Source organism: Pristiophorus japonicus, chromosome 23 (genome assembly GCF_044704955.1).
Source record: "Pristiophorus japonicus isolate sPriJap1 chromosome 23, sPriJap1.hap1, whole genome shotgun sequence".
Classification (NCBI taxonomy): Eukaryota; Metazoa; Chordata; class Chondrichthyes; family Pristiophoridae; genus Pristiophorus; species Pristiophorus japonicus.
The window spans coordinates 7,837,145-7,850,566 of record NC_091999.1 but is presented as its reverse complement, the minus strand read 5'-3'; the positions used below and the strand labels follow the sequence as shown (position 1 = coordinate 7,850,566).

At 56.5% G+C, this 13,422-nt stretch overlaps 1 protein-coding gene across 2 annotated transcripts in view; it reads left to right on the top strand.

Moving 5' to 3' along the window:
• Nucleotides 1-13,422, top strand: part of pnkp (polynucleotide kinase 3'-phosphatase) — a 54,921-nt gene that overhangs the window by 35,099 nt on the left and 6,400 nt on the right. Inside the window, exons 9-13 of one of the 2 annotated variants that reach the window (XM_070866656.1) lie at nt 1,554-1,602; nt 3,699-3,769; nt 3,913-4,005; nt 7,376-7,472; nt 11,512-11,573. In XM_070866656.1, the coding sequence (XP_070722757.1) occupies nt 1,554-1,602; nt 3,699-3,769; nt 3,913-4,005; nt 7,376-7,472; nt 11,512-11,573 (372 nt within the window). The remainder of the gene's footprint in view (nt 1-1,553; nt 1,603-3,698; nt 3,770-3,912; nt 4,006-7,375; nt 7,473-11,511; nt 11,574-13,422) is intronic. The other variant, XM_070866657.1, reaches the window with a different exon arrangement.

Sequence of the window (13,422 nt, the reverse complement as noted above, 5' to 3'; positions counted from 1 at the left end):
CCCACTCACCCATCACCCCCTGTGCTCACTGCCCCGTGTCCTAACTCACACCGAGTCCCACTCACCCATCACCCCCTGTGCTCACTGCCCCGTGTCCTAACTCACACCGAGTCCCACTCACCCATCACCCCCTGTGCTCACTGCCCCGTGTCCTAACTCGCACTGAGTCCGCTCACCCATTACCTGTGCTCGCTGACCTACATTGGCCCCCTGTCAAGCAACGCCTCGATTTCAAAATTCTCATTCTTGTTTACAAATCCCTCCATGGCCCTACACCCCTCCCTATCTCTGTAACCTCCTCCAGCCCCTACACCCCTCCCTATCTCTGTACCCTCCTCCAGCCCCTACACCCCTCCCTATCTCTGTAACCTCCTCCAGCCCTACACCCCTCCCTATCTCTGTAAACTCCTCCAACCCCAACACCCCTCCCTATCTCTGTAACCTCCTCCAGCCCCTACACCCCTCCCTATCTCTGTAACCTCCTCCAGCCCCTACACCCCTCCCTATCTCTGTAACCTCCTCCAGCCCCTACACCCCTCCCTATCTCTCTAACCTCCTCCAGCCCCTACACCCCTTCCTATCTCTGTAACCTCCTCCAGCCCCTACACCCCTCCCTATCTCTGTAACCTCCTCCAGCCCCTACACCCCTCCCTATCTCTGTAACCTCCTCCAGCCCCTACACCCCTCCCTATCTCTGTAACTTCCTCCAGCCCCTACACCCCTCTCTATCTCTGTAACCTCCTCCAGCCCCTACACCCCTCCCTATCTCTGTAACCTCCTCCAGCCCCTACACCCCTCCCTATCTCTGTAACCTCCTCCAGCCCCTACACCCCTCCCTATCTCTGTAAACTCCTCCAGCCCCTACACCCCTCCCTATCTCTGTAACCTCCTCCAGCCCCTACACCCCTCCCGATCTCTGTAACCTGCTCCAGCCCCTACACCCCTCCCTATCTCTGTAACCTCCTCCAGCCCCTACACCCCTCCCTATCTCTGTAATCTCCTCCAGCCCCTACACCCCTTCCTATCTCTGTAACCTCCTCCAGCCCCTACACCCCTCCCTATCTCTGTAAACTCCTCCAGCCCCTACATCCCTCCCTATCTCTGTACCCTCCTCCAGCCCCTACACCCCTCCCTATCTCTGTAACCTCCAGCCCCACAACCCCCCGAGATGTCTGCGCTCCTCTAATTCTGCCCTCCTGACCATCCCTGATTATAATCGCTCCACCATCGGTGGCCGTGCCTTCTGTTACCTGGGCCCCAAGCCCTGGAACTCCCTCCCTAAACCTCTCCGCCTCTCTACCTCTCTCCCCTCCTTCAAAACGTTCCTTAAAACCGACCTCTTTGACCAAACCTGCCCTAATTGCTACTTAATGCGGCTCGGGGTCAAATTTGTATCTCAGAACACTCCTGACAAGTGCCTGGGGACATTTCACTACGTTATCGGCGCTATATAAATGCAGTTGTTGTAAAGTGCTTGGCGATGTTCCAATGCAGCAAAAGGACGATATAAATGTCGGTCTTTCTGTGTCTCACCCTGTGTGTTGTTTTCTCAGGGTAACGAGGGAGTGAAGATCGACCTTGAGTCATCTTTCTACGTTGGAGGTAAGGTTTCTGTTCAGGCTGCGAATAGATGTCTCACTAGGGGGCGACAGACATTAACAGGACAGAAATCACGAAACTCTTCGGTCGAGCTGTGCAATGAATCCCACATTCCCCCCGCTTTTTCCTCACAGCTCTGCAACTTTTCCCCTTTCAAGCATTTATCCAACTCCCCAATTGAAAGTTACTATTCAATCTGCATCCGACAGTGCGGCGCTCCCTCAGTACTGCCCCTCCGACAGTGCGGGGCTCCCTCAGTACTGCCCCTCCGACAGTGCGGGGCTCCCTCAGTACTGCCCCTCCGACAGTGCGGGGCTCCCTCAGTACTGCCCCTCCGACAGTGCGGCGCTCCCTCAGTACTGCCCCTCCGACAGTGCGGGGCTCCCTCAGTACTGCCCCTCCGACAGTGCGGCACTCCCTCAGTACTGCCCCTCCGACAGTGCGGGGCTCCCTCAGTACTGCCCCTCCGACAGTGCGGCGCTCCCTCAGTACTGCCCCTCCGACAGTGCGGCGCTCCCTCAGTACTGCCCCTCCGACAGTGCGGCGCTCCCTCAGTACTGCCCCTCCGACAGTGCGGCACTCCCTCAGTACTGCCCCTCCGACAGTGCGGCACTCCTTCAGTACTGCCCCTCCGACAGTGCGGCACTCCCTCAGTACTGCCCCTTCGACAGTGCGGCACTCCCTCAGTACTGCCCCTCCGACAGTGCGGCGCTCCCTCAGTACTGCCCCTCCGACAGTGCGGGGCTCCCTCAGTACTGCCCCTCCGACAGTGCGGCGCTCCCTCAGTAATGCCCCTCTGACAGTGCGGCGCTCCCTCAGTACTGCCCCTCCGACAGTGCGGCACTCCATCAGTACTGCCCCTCCGACAGTGCGGCGCTCCCTCAGTAATACCCCTCTGACAGTGCGGCGCTCCCTCAGTACTGCCCCTCCGACAGTGCGGCGCTCCCTCAGTACTGCCCCTCCGACAGTGCGGCACTCCCTCAGTACTGCCCCTCCGACAGTGCGGCACTCCCTCAGTACTGCCCCTCCGACAGTGCGGCACTCCCTCAGTACTGCCCCTCCGACAGTGCGGCGCTCCCTCAGTACTGCCCCTCCGACAGTGCGGCGCTCCCTCAGTACTGCCCCTCCGACAGTGCGGCACTCCCTCAGTACTGCCCCTCCGACAGTGCGGCACTCCCTCAGTACTGCCCTCCGACAGTGCGGCACTCCCTCAGTACCGCCCCTCCGACAGTGCGGCGCTCCCTCAGTACTGCCCCTCCGACAGTGCGGCACTCCCTCAGTACTGCCCTCCGACAGTGCGGCACTCCCTCAGTACTGCCCCTCCGACAGTACGGCGCTCCCTCAGTACTGCCCCTCCGACAGTGCGGCACTCCCTCAGTACTGCCCCTCCGACAGTGCGGCACTCCCTCAGTACTGGCCCTCCGACAGTGCGGCACTCCCTCAGTACTGCCCTCCGACAGTGCGGCACTCCCTCAGTACGGCCCCTCCGACAGTGCGGCGCTCCCTCAGTACTGCCCCTCCGACAGTGCGGCACTCCCTCAGTACGGCCCCTCCGACAGTGCGGCACTCCCTCAGTACGGCCCCTCCGACAGTGCGGCACTCCCTCAGTACTGCCCCTCCGACAGTGCGGCACTCCCTCAGTACGGCCCCTCCGACAGTGCGGCACTCCCTCAGTACTGCCCCTCCGACAGTGCGGCACTCCCTCAGTACTGCCCCTCCGACAGTGCGGCGCTCCCTCAGTACTGCCCCTCCGACAGTGCGGCACTCCCTCAGTACTGCCCCTCCGACAGTGCGGCGCTCCCTCAGTACTGCCCCTCCGACAGTGCGGCACTCCCTCAGTACTGCCCCTCCGACAGTGCGGCTCTCCCTCAGCACTGCCCCTCCGACAGTGCGGCTCTCCCTCAGTACTGCCCCTCCGACAGTGCGGCACTCCCTCAGTACTGCCCCTCCGACAGTGCAGTGCTCCCTCAGTACTGCCCCTCCGACAGTGCGGCTCTCCCTCAGTACTGCCCCTCCGACAGTGCGGCACTCCCTCAGTACTGCCCGTCCAGGTCCAACTGCTCGACTGAACACCGCCCCCTTGTGTTTGTTCTCTGCAGACGCAGCCGGACGACCAGCGAACTGGGCCCCAGATCGGAAGAAGAAGGATTTCTCGTGCAGCGATAGACTGGTAACAGAATTCTGGCACTGTCCGTGGCACGTAGCACCCCGCCGCGCACGATCGTAAACCTGGATTAAACCTGGTCGGTTGTCAGTGTGGTCTCGTTTATGGGAGACAACTCTCTCTAACCTGCTTGCTCTTTTTGCCCACAGTTTTCCCTCAATGCCGGACTCACGTTCTACACTCCAGAGGAGTTCTTCATGGGATGGAAGAAGCCACCTTTCCAGCTCCCGGAATTTGACCCGGTAAATCGGAATATTTAAGGGTGGAGGGTCAGGAGGTCGTCGGGTATGGAGTGACGATGGAGTCAGGCTCGTGTCGATAGCACTCGCTCTCGCCTCTGAGTCAGAAGGTTGTGGGTTTAAGTCCCACTCCAGGGACTTGAGCACAAAAATCTAGGCTGACAGTCCCAGTGATGTACTGAGGGAGCGCCGCACTGTCGGAGGGGCGGTACTGAGGGAGCGCCGCACTGTCGGAGGGGCAGTACTGAGGGAGTGCCGCACTGTCGGAGGGGCAGTACTGAGGGAGCGCTGCACTGTCGGAGGGGCAGTACTGAGGGAGCCCCGCACTGTCGGAGGGGCAGTACTGAGTGAGCGCCGCACTGTCGGAGGGGCAGTACTGAGGGAGCTCCGCACTGTCGGAGGGGCGGTGCTGAGGGAGTGCCGCACTGTCGGAGGGGCGGTACTGAGAGGGAGCGCCGCACTGTCGGAGGGGCAGTACTGAGGGAGTGCCGCACTGTCGGAGGGGCGGTACTGAGAGGGAGCGCCGCACTGTCGGAGGGGCAGTACTGAGGGAGTGCCGCACTGTCGGAGGGGCAGTACTGAGGGAGCGCCGCACTGTCGGAGGGGCAGTACTGAGAGGGAGCGCCGCACTGTCGGAGGGGCAGTACTGAGGGAGTGCCGCACTGTCGGAGAGGCAGTACTGAGGGAGCCCCGCACTGTCGCAGGGGCAGTACTGAGGGAGTGCCGCACTGTCGGAGGGGCAGTACTGAGGGAGCGCCGCACTGTCGCAGGGGCAGTACTGAGGGAGCACCGCACTGTCGGAGGGGCAGTACTGAGGGAGTGCCGCACTGTCGGAAGGGCAGTACTGAGGGAGTGCACTGGTGGATTAGCCTAGATTTCTGAGCTCAAGTGGGACTTGAAGCCACGCATGTCTGACTCAGAGAGAGTGCATCCAACTGGGCCACGGCTGACTTACCCTCTGTAATGTGGGAAACTCAGCTGTCAATTTGCGCACAGCAAGCTCCCACAAATCGCGATGCGATGATGATATTGACAGGGTAGATAGAGAGAAACTTGTGACACTGGTGGGTGAGTCTCAGACAAGGTGATATCAGTTTTAAATCAAAGCAGGGCCATTCAGGAGGCAAGTCAGGAAATAATTCCTAACACCAAGGCTGGTCGATTGTGCAACTCTCACCCACAATAAGCAGCAGATGCTCGCTCAATTCATCATTCCAAATCTGAGATCGCTAGATTTTTGCCAGACAAGGTTATCGAGGGATGAGGAGCAAAGGCTACAGATCGGTCGTGATCTCATTGAATGGCCCTGTTCCTGTGTAACAGGCCCGAGGGGCTGAATGGGCCTCCTCCTGTTCCTGTGTAACAGGCTCGAGGGGCTGAATGGGCCTCCTCCTGTTCCTGTGTAACAGGCTCGAGGGGCTGAATGGGCCTCCTCCTGTTCCTGTGTAACAGGCTCGAGGGGCTGAATGGGCCTCCTCCTGTTCCTGTGTAACAGGCCCGAGGGGCTGAATGGGCCTCCTCCTGTTCCCGTGTAACAGGCTCGAGGGGCTGAATGGGCCTCCTCCTGTTCCTGTGTAACAGGCTCGAGGGGCTGAATGGGCCCTCCTCCTGTTCCTGTGTAACAGGCTCGAGGGGCTGAATGCGCCTCCTCCTGTTCCTGTGTAACAGGCTCGAGGGGCTGAATGGGCCTCTTCCTGTTCCTGTGTAACAGGCTCGAGGGGCTGAATGGGCCTCCTCCTGTTCCTGTGTAACAGGCCCGAGGGGCTGAATGGGCCTCCTCCTGTTCCTGTGTAACAGGCTCCACGGGCTGAATGGGCCTCCTCCTGTTCCTGTGTAACAGGCTCGAGGGGCCGAATGGGCCTCCTCCTGCTCCTGTGTAACAGGCCCGAGGGGCTGAATGGGCCTCCTCCTGTTCCTGTGTAACAGGCTCGAGGGGCTGAATGGGCCTCCTCCTGTTCCTGTGTAACAGGCTCGAGGGGCTGAATGGGCCTCCTCCTGTTCCTGTGTAACAGGCTCGAGGGGCTGAATGGGCCTCCTCCTGTTCCTGTGTAACAGGCTCCACGGGCTGAATGGGCCTCTTCCTGTTCCTGTGTAACAGGCCCGAGGGGCTGAATGGGCCTCCTCCTGTTCCCGTGTAACAGGCTCGAGGGGCTGAATGGGCCTCCTCCTGTTCCTGTGTAACAGGCTCCACGGGCTGAATGGGCCTCCTCCTGTTCCTGTGTAACAGGCTCGAGGGGCTGAATGGGCCTCTTCCTGTTCCTGTGTAACAGGCCCGAGGGGCTGAATGGGCCTCCTCCTGTTCCCGTGTAACAGGCTCGAGGGGCTGAATGGGCCTCCTCCTGTTCCTGTGTAACGGGCTCGAGGGGCTGAATGGGTCTCCTCCTGTTCCCGTGTAACAGGCTCGAGGGGCTGAATGGGCCTCCTCCTGTTCCTGTGTAACAGACTCGAGGGGCTGAATGGGCCTCCTCCTGTTCCTGTGTAACAGGCTCGAGGGGCTGAATGGGCCTCCTCCTGTTCCTGTGTAACAGGCTCGAGGGGCTGAATGGGCCTCCTCCTGTTCCTGTGTAACAGGCTCGAGGGGCTGAATGGGCCTCCTCCTGTTCCTGTGTAACAGGCTCGAGGGGCTGAATGGGCCTCCTCCTGTTCCTGTGTAACAGGCTCGAGGGGCCGAATGGGCCTCCTCCTGTTCCTGTGTATCAGGCTCGAGGGGCTGAATGGGCCTCCTCCTGTTCCTGTGTAACAGGCTCGAGGGGCTGAATGGGCCTCCTCCTGTTCCTGTGTAACAGGCTCGAGGGGCTGAATGGGCCTCCTCCTGTTCCTGTGTAACAGGCTCGAGGGGCTGAATGGGCCTCCTCCTGTTCCTGTGTAACAGGCCCGAGGGGCTGAATGGGCCTCCTCCTGTTCCTGTGTAACAGGCCCGAGGGGCTGAATGGGCCTCCTCCTGTTCCTGTGTAACAGGCTCGAGGGACTGAATGGGCCTCCTCCTGTTCCTGTGTAACAGGCTCGAGGGACTGAATGGGCCTCCTCCTGTTCCTGTGTATCAGGCTCGAGGGGCTGAATGGGCCTCCTCCTGTTCCTGTGTAACAGGCTCGAGGGGCTGAATGGGCCTCCTCCTGTTCCTGTGTAACAGGCTCGAGGGGCTGAATGGGCCTCCTCCTGTTCCTGTGTAACAGGCTCGAGGGGCTGAATGGGCCTCCTCCTGTTCCTGTGTAACAGGCTCGAGGGGCCGAATGGGTCTCCTCCTGTTCCTGTGTAAATGACGAAGGAGATTCTGACTGTGCTCGCGTTTGTTTTGCTGTCGTCTTCCTATGTGTACTAACCATCTGCCTCTCTCTCTCTCTCTCTCTCTTCCCCCCCTCTCTCTCCCCCTCAGAGGAATCTTGACCTCAGCATCCCGCAGTATGAGCCTTCTTCAGCTTCCCTCACGTCGCCCAGATCCGAGGTGGTCGTGGCGGTTGGCTTCCCCGGCTGTGAGTTTGCACGCGTTCCCGCTCGCTTTTCCGTTCCCCCTATCTCCGCGCCCCCTCCCAGCCCCCACCTGGAACTGGGGTTTTTTTCACTCCGTCTTGCTTAAATTTGGTGACCGTTTCACTGGTTTGGCAAAGGCGACGGTTTCCATCCCACTTCTGTGTAATCACCCGCCTTGTGAATAAATCCTGGCTGTTGGTTTAGCCTGAAGGCGCCGGTCCGTCAGTGCGAAAGTGACCTGCTTTCAGAGCCACAGTCCCCTGATACGACATCTTGTCAATAATGCTGATGGGGTGAGGTGAACTCGAGGTGGGAGGAGGCTGGTGTGGACCATAAACACCGGCACGGATCAGTTGGGCCGAATGTAAGGAGGTCTTACTCCAGTTATACAGAGCCTTGGTGAGACCACACCTGGAGTATTGTGCGCAGTTTGGGTCTCCTTACCCAAGAAAGGATATACCTGTCACAGAGGGAGTGCAGCGAAGGTTCACCAGACTAATTCCTGGGATGGCAGGACTGCCGTATGAGGAGAGATTGGGTCGACTGGGCCTGTATTCACTGGAGTTTAGAAGAATGAGAGGGGATCTCATTGAAAATTCTGACGGGGTTGGACAGACTGGATGTGGGGAGGATGTTTCCCCGGGGGCTGGGAAGTCTAGAACAAGGGGTCACAGTCTCAGGATACGGGGGAGGAAATTTAGGACCGAGATGAGGAGAAATGTTCTCACTCCGAGGGTGGTGAACCTGTGGAATTCTCTACCACAGAAGGCTGTGGGGGCCAAGTCACTGAATATATTGAAGAGGGAGATCGATAGATTTCTAGACACAAAAGGCATCAAGGGGTATGGGGAGAAAGCGGGAATATGGTGTTGAGAGAGAGGATCAGCCATGGTCATATTGAATGGCGGTGCAGGCTCGAATGGCCGAATGGCCTACTCCTGCTCCTATTGTCTGTGTTTCTATGAGTGGCCTGTTTCTGTGCTGAGAGTTCTATGCAATTCTATCGCACTCACTCACGTGTGTGCACACATTTAGTCCTAATCATTGAGTTACACAGCACAGAAAGGGGGTCATTTGGTGAAGTCCTGCTACAACTGTACAGGGTATTGGTGAGGCCACACCTGGAGTACTGCGTGCAGTTTTGGTCTCCGTATTTAAGGAGGGATATACTTGCTTTGGAGGCAGTTCAGAGAAGGTTCACTCGGTTGATTCCGGGGATGAGGGGGTTGACTTATGAGGAAAGGTTGAGGAGGTTGGGCCTCTACTCATTGGAGTTCAGAAGAATGAGAGGTGATCTTATCGAAATGTATAATATTATGAGGGGGCTCGACAAGGTGGATGCAGAGAGGATGTTCCCACTGATGGGGGAGACTAGAACAAGGGGGCATGGTCTTAGAATAAGGGGCCGCCCATTTAAAACTGAGATGAGGAGGAATTTCTTCTCTCAGAGGGTTGTAAATCTGTGGAATTCTCTGCCCCAGAGAGCTGTGGAGGTTGGGTCATTGAATATATTTAAGGTGGAGATAGACAGATTTTTGAGCGATAAGGGAGTGAAGGGTTATGGGGAGCGGGCGGGGAAGTGGAGCTGAGTCCATGATCGGATCAGCCATGATCGTATTAAATGGCGGAGCAGGCTCGAGGGGCCGAATGGCCGACTCCTGCTCCTATTTCTTATGTTCTTATTAAATGTGGTGAGGGTTTCTGCCTCTACCCCCCTTTCAGGCAGTGAGTTCCCCCCCAGACCCCCACCACCCTCTGGCTGAAGAAATTTCCCCTCAAATCCCCTCTAAACCTCCCCCCAATTACTTTAAATCTCTGCCCCCTGGTTGTTGACCCCTCTGCCGAGGAAAACAGGTCCGTCCTATCCACTCTATCCAGGCCCCTCGTAATTTTATTCACCTCAATCAGGTCTCCCCTCAGCCTCCTCTGTTCCAGAGTAAACAGAGCCCAGCCTATCCAATCTTTCCTCGTCGCCAAAATTCTCCAGAATTGGACACATTACTCCAGCTGAGCCCGAATCAGTTTTCCACCCTATTCCTAACCCTCTGAGTGAAGAAATTCCTCCTCATCTCAGTCCTAAATGGCCGACCCCTTACTCTGAGACTGTGACCCCTGGTTCTAGACCCTCCAGCCAGGGGGGAAAGCATCCTTTCAGCATCTTCATGTCAAGCCCCGTAAGAATTTCACACGTTTCAATGGCCCAGAAATCCCGGTCTCTCCTTCCCGCGGGCGTTCAAATAGATTTTGGAAAAAAGAAGCGCACTGACGTGTTCTTGGTGGTGGTCACGCGAGTTCCTCCACTGACTGCGCGATGCAGCACATGCATGTCAGCATATGTGCAGGGCGGGGGCTGCAGTCACATGACTCTGGGCAGCCAATCAGGTGCAGTATATTCTCATTCATAGTAATAATGATTTAGACGAAGGAATTGAGTGTAATATCTCCAAGTTTGCAGATGACACTAAGCTGGGTGGCGGTGTGAGCTGTGAGGAGGATGCTAAGAGACTGCAGGGTGACTTGGATAGGTTCGGTGAGTGGGCAAATGCATGGCAGATGCAGTATAATGTGGATAAATGTGAGGTTATCCACTTTGGGGGCAAAAGCAGGAAGGCAGAATATTATCTGAATGGCGGCAGATTAGGAAAAGGGGAGGTGCAACGAGACCTGGGTGTCATGGTACATCAGTCATTGAAAGTTGGCATGCAGGTACAGCAGGCGGTGAAGAAGGCAAATGGTATGTTGACCTTCATAGCGAGGGGATTTGAGTATAGGAGCAGGGAGGTCATACTGCAGGTGTACAGGGCCTTGGTGAGGCCTCACCTGGAATATTGTGTTCAGTTTTGGTCTCCTAATCTGAGGAAGGACATTCTTGCTATTGAGGGAGTGCAGCGAAGGTTCACCAGACTGATTCCCGGGATGGCAGGACTGACATATGAGGAGAGACTGGATCAACTGGGCTTATATTCACTGGAGTTTCGAAGGATGAGAGGGGATCTCATAGAAACATATAAAGTTCTGACGGGATTGGACAGGTTAGATGCAGGAAGAATGTTCCCGATGTTGGGGAAGTCCAGATCCAGGGGTCACAGTCTAAGGATAAGGGGTAAGCCATTTAGGACCGAGATGAGGAGAAACTTCTTCACTCAGAGAGTTGTGAACCTGTGGAATTCCCTACCGCAGAGAGTTATTGAGGCCAGTTCGTTGGAGATATTGAAGAGGGAGTTAGATGTGGCCCTTACGGCTAAAGGGATCAAGGGGGATGGAGAGAAAGCAGGAAAGGGGGTACTGAGGTGAATGATCAGCCATGATCTTATTGAATGGTGGTGCAGGCTCGAAGGGCCGAATGGCCTACTCCTGCACCTATTGTCTATGTTTCCAATAGGAGTTTCAGACCTAGGAAGCTCCTGTTACTATGAATGAGAAACACCCCCAAAACACTAATAAAAGATAGAAAAAAACGCACAACATATTTTTATTAATTTAAATTAAAGTTATTAATGTATTTGAAAAAAATATTTTCCAGATTTAAAAAAAAAAAGTAAAGTTATGGTTTAAAATAAACTTCCCGTAGTGGGGAGGGTTTTTAAACAATAAAATGTGTTTTCAATAACTATTTTAAAATGATTTTGTGTATTTTAAAACTTTTACGCCTGTAACAGTCGGTCATGTGCCTGCTTTCCTCAGGCGCAAGAGTATTGAGGGGCAATTTGCTGGCCAAGCTATGGGTAAAATCCCGCAATATTTCCCGTGCAAATGTTCCCGCTCCCGAGGTACGGAGGATCTGTCCAGCCAGAAACTTGACAGTTTGGAAAACCGGCTCGTCCGATGCCTTTCCCGGCACTGCACACACTCCGTGCGCACCCTGGGGAGGCTGGGATTTCTGGGCCAACGAAATCACCTCTCATTTTTCTAAACCCCAGTGATTGTAGGCTCAATCTCTCCTCCTAGGACAGCCCCCTCATCCCCAGGATTGTCTCTGTCTTTGTTCCTCCACGTTACCGTGTTCTCATCCCAGCTTCTCTCCACCTCCTCTCCTCACAGCGGGTAAATCCACGTTTATCAAGGAGTTCTTGGTGCCGGAGGGATATGTGTACGCCAACAGGGTGAGTGGAAAACGCAATTGGATGACCGGCGGGGGCGGGGGGGGGGGGGGGTCAGGGGTCGTGGAGAGGGGGTGGGCGTTGAACCTTCGCGTCACGTGGCGGGGGGCAGGCAAGGGAGAGGGAGGCCCCGTGTTTGGGAGGGTCTGCTGGCTTGTACGGAAACATGAGGAACAGGAGGAGGTCATTCAGCCCTTCGAGCCTGTTACACAGGAACAGGAGGAGGTCATTCAGCCCCTCGAGCCTGTTACACAGGAACAGGAGGAGGCCCATTCAGCCCCTCGAGCCTGTTGCACAGGAACAGGAGGAGGCCCATTCAGCCCCTCGAGCCTGTTACACAGGAACAGGAGGAGGCCCATTCAGCCCCTCGAGCCTGTTACACAGGAACAGGAGGAGGCCCATTCAGCCCCTCGAGCCTGTTGCACAGGAACAGGAGGAGGCCCATTCAGCCCCTCGAGCCTGTTGCACAGGAACAGGAGGAGGCCCATTCAGCCCCTCGAGCCTGTTACACAGGAACAGGAGGAGGCCCATTCAGCCCCTCGAGCCTGTTACACAGGAACAGGAGGAGGCCATTCAGTCCCTCGAGCCTGTTACACAGGAACAGGAGGAGGCCCATTCAGCCCCTCGAGCCTGTTACACAGGAACAGGAGGGGGCCCATTCAGCCCCTCGAGCCTGTTACACAGGAACAGGAGGAGGCCCATTCAGCCCCTCGAGCCTGTTACACAGGAACAGGAGGAGGCCCATTCAGCCCCTCGAGCCTGTTGAACAGAAGGAGGCCCATTCAGCCCCTCGAGCCTGTTACACAGGAACAGGAGGAGGCCCATTCAGCCCCTCGAGCATGTTACACAGGAACAGGAGGAGGCCCATTCAGCCCCTCGAGCCTGTTACACAGGAACAGGAGGAGGCCATTCAGTCCCTCGAGCCTGTTACACAGGAACAGGAGGAGGCCCATTCAGCCCCTCGAGCCTGTTACACAGGAACAGGAGGGGGCCCATTCAGCCCCTCGAGCCTGTTACACAGGAACAGGAGGAGGCCCATTCAGCCCCTCGAGCCTGTTACACAGGAACAGGAGGAGGCCCATTCAGCCCCTCGAGCCTGTTGAACAGAAGGAGGCCCATTCAGCCCCTCGAGCCTGTTACACAGGAACAGGAGGAGGCCCATTCAGCCCCTCGAGCATGTTACACAGGAACAGGAGGAGGCCCATTCAGCCCCTCGAGCCTGTTACACAGGAACAGGAGGAGGCCCATTCAGCCCCTCGAGCCTATTCTGCCATTCAATTCGATCGTGGCTGATCAGTCCATCTAACTGTCTTGATTCCGTAGCCCTCAACACCCTCAACATCACAAAATTCTATCGATCTCAGTCCTGAGAGCTTGAACTGGCCCCCGGTCTCAACAGCATTTCGGGATGAGAGAGAGTTTGAGATTCCCACTGCCCTCGGTGTGAAGAGGTGATTCCTGACGTCAGCCCCTGAACGGCCTGGCTCTCATTTTAAGGTTTACCCCCCCCCCCCCAACTCCTTGTTCTGGGCTATCAACCCCACTACCCACAACCCCTCTACCATCCGGAGGGAACAGTATCTCTCTATCTTCTACCCTATCGACTCTGTCAATCATCTTAAACACCTCGCTCAGATCACCCCTTAACCTTCTCAACTCAAGGGATTTCATCCCTCGTCATTTAACCCCTTCAGCCCCGGTGTTGCGCTGGAGGAATGTGTTCTGTGTCCTATGCCAGGCCAACATCTCCTTCCTAAAGTTTCCAGATTATAAACAGATGCAGGGGCACAGTAATTTGTTCAAAAAAAACAATTTACCAGAATGATACCAGAACGGAGAGGTTTTAACCTGT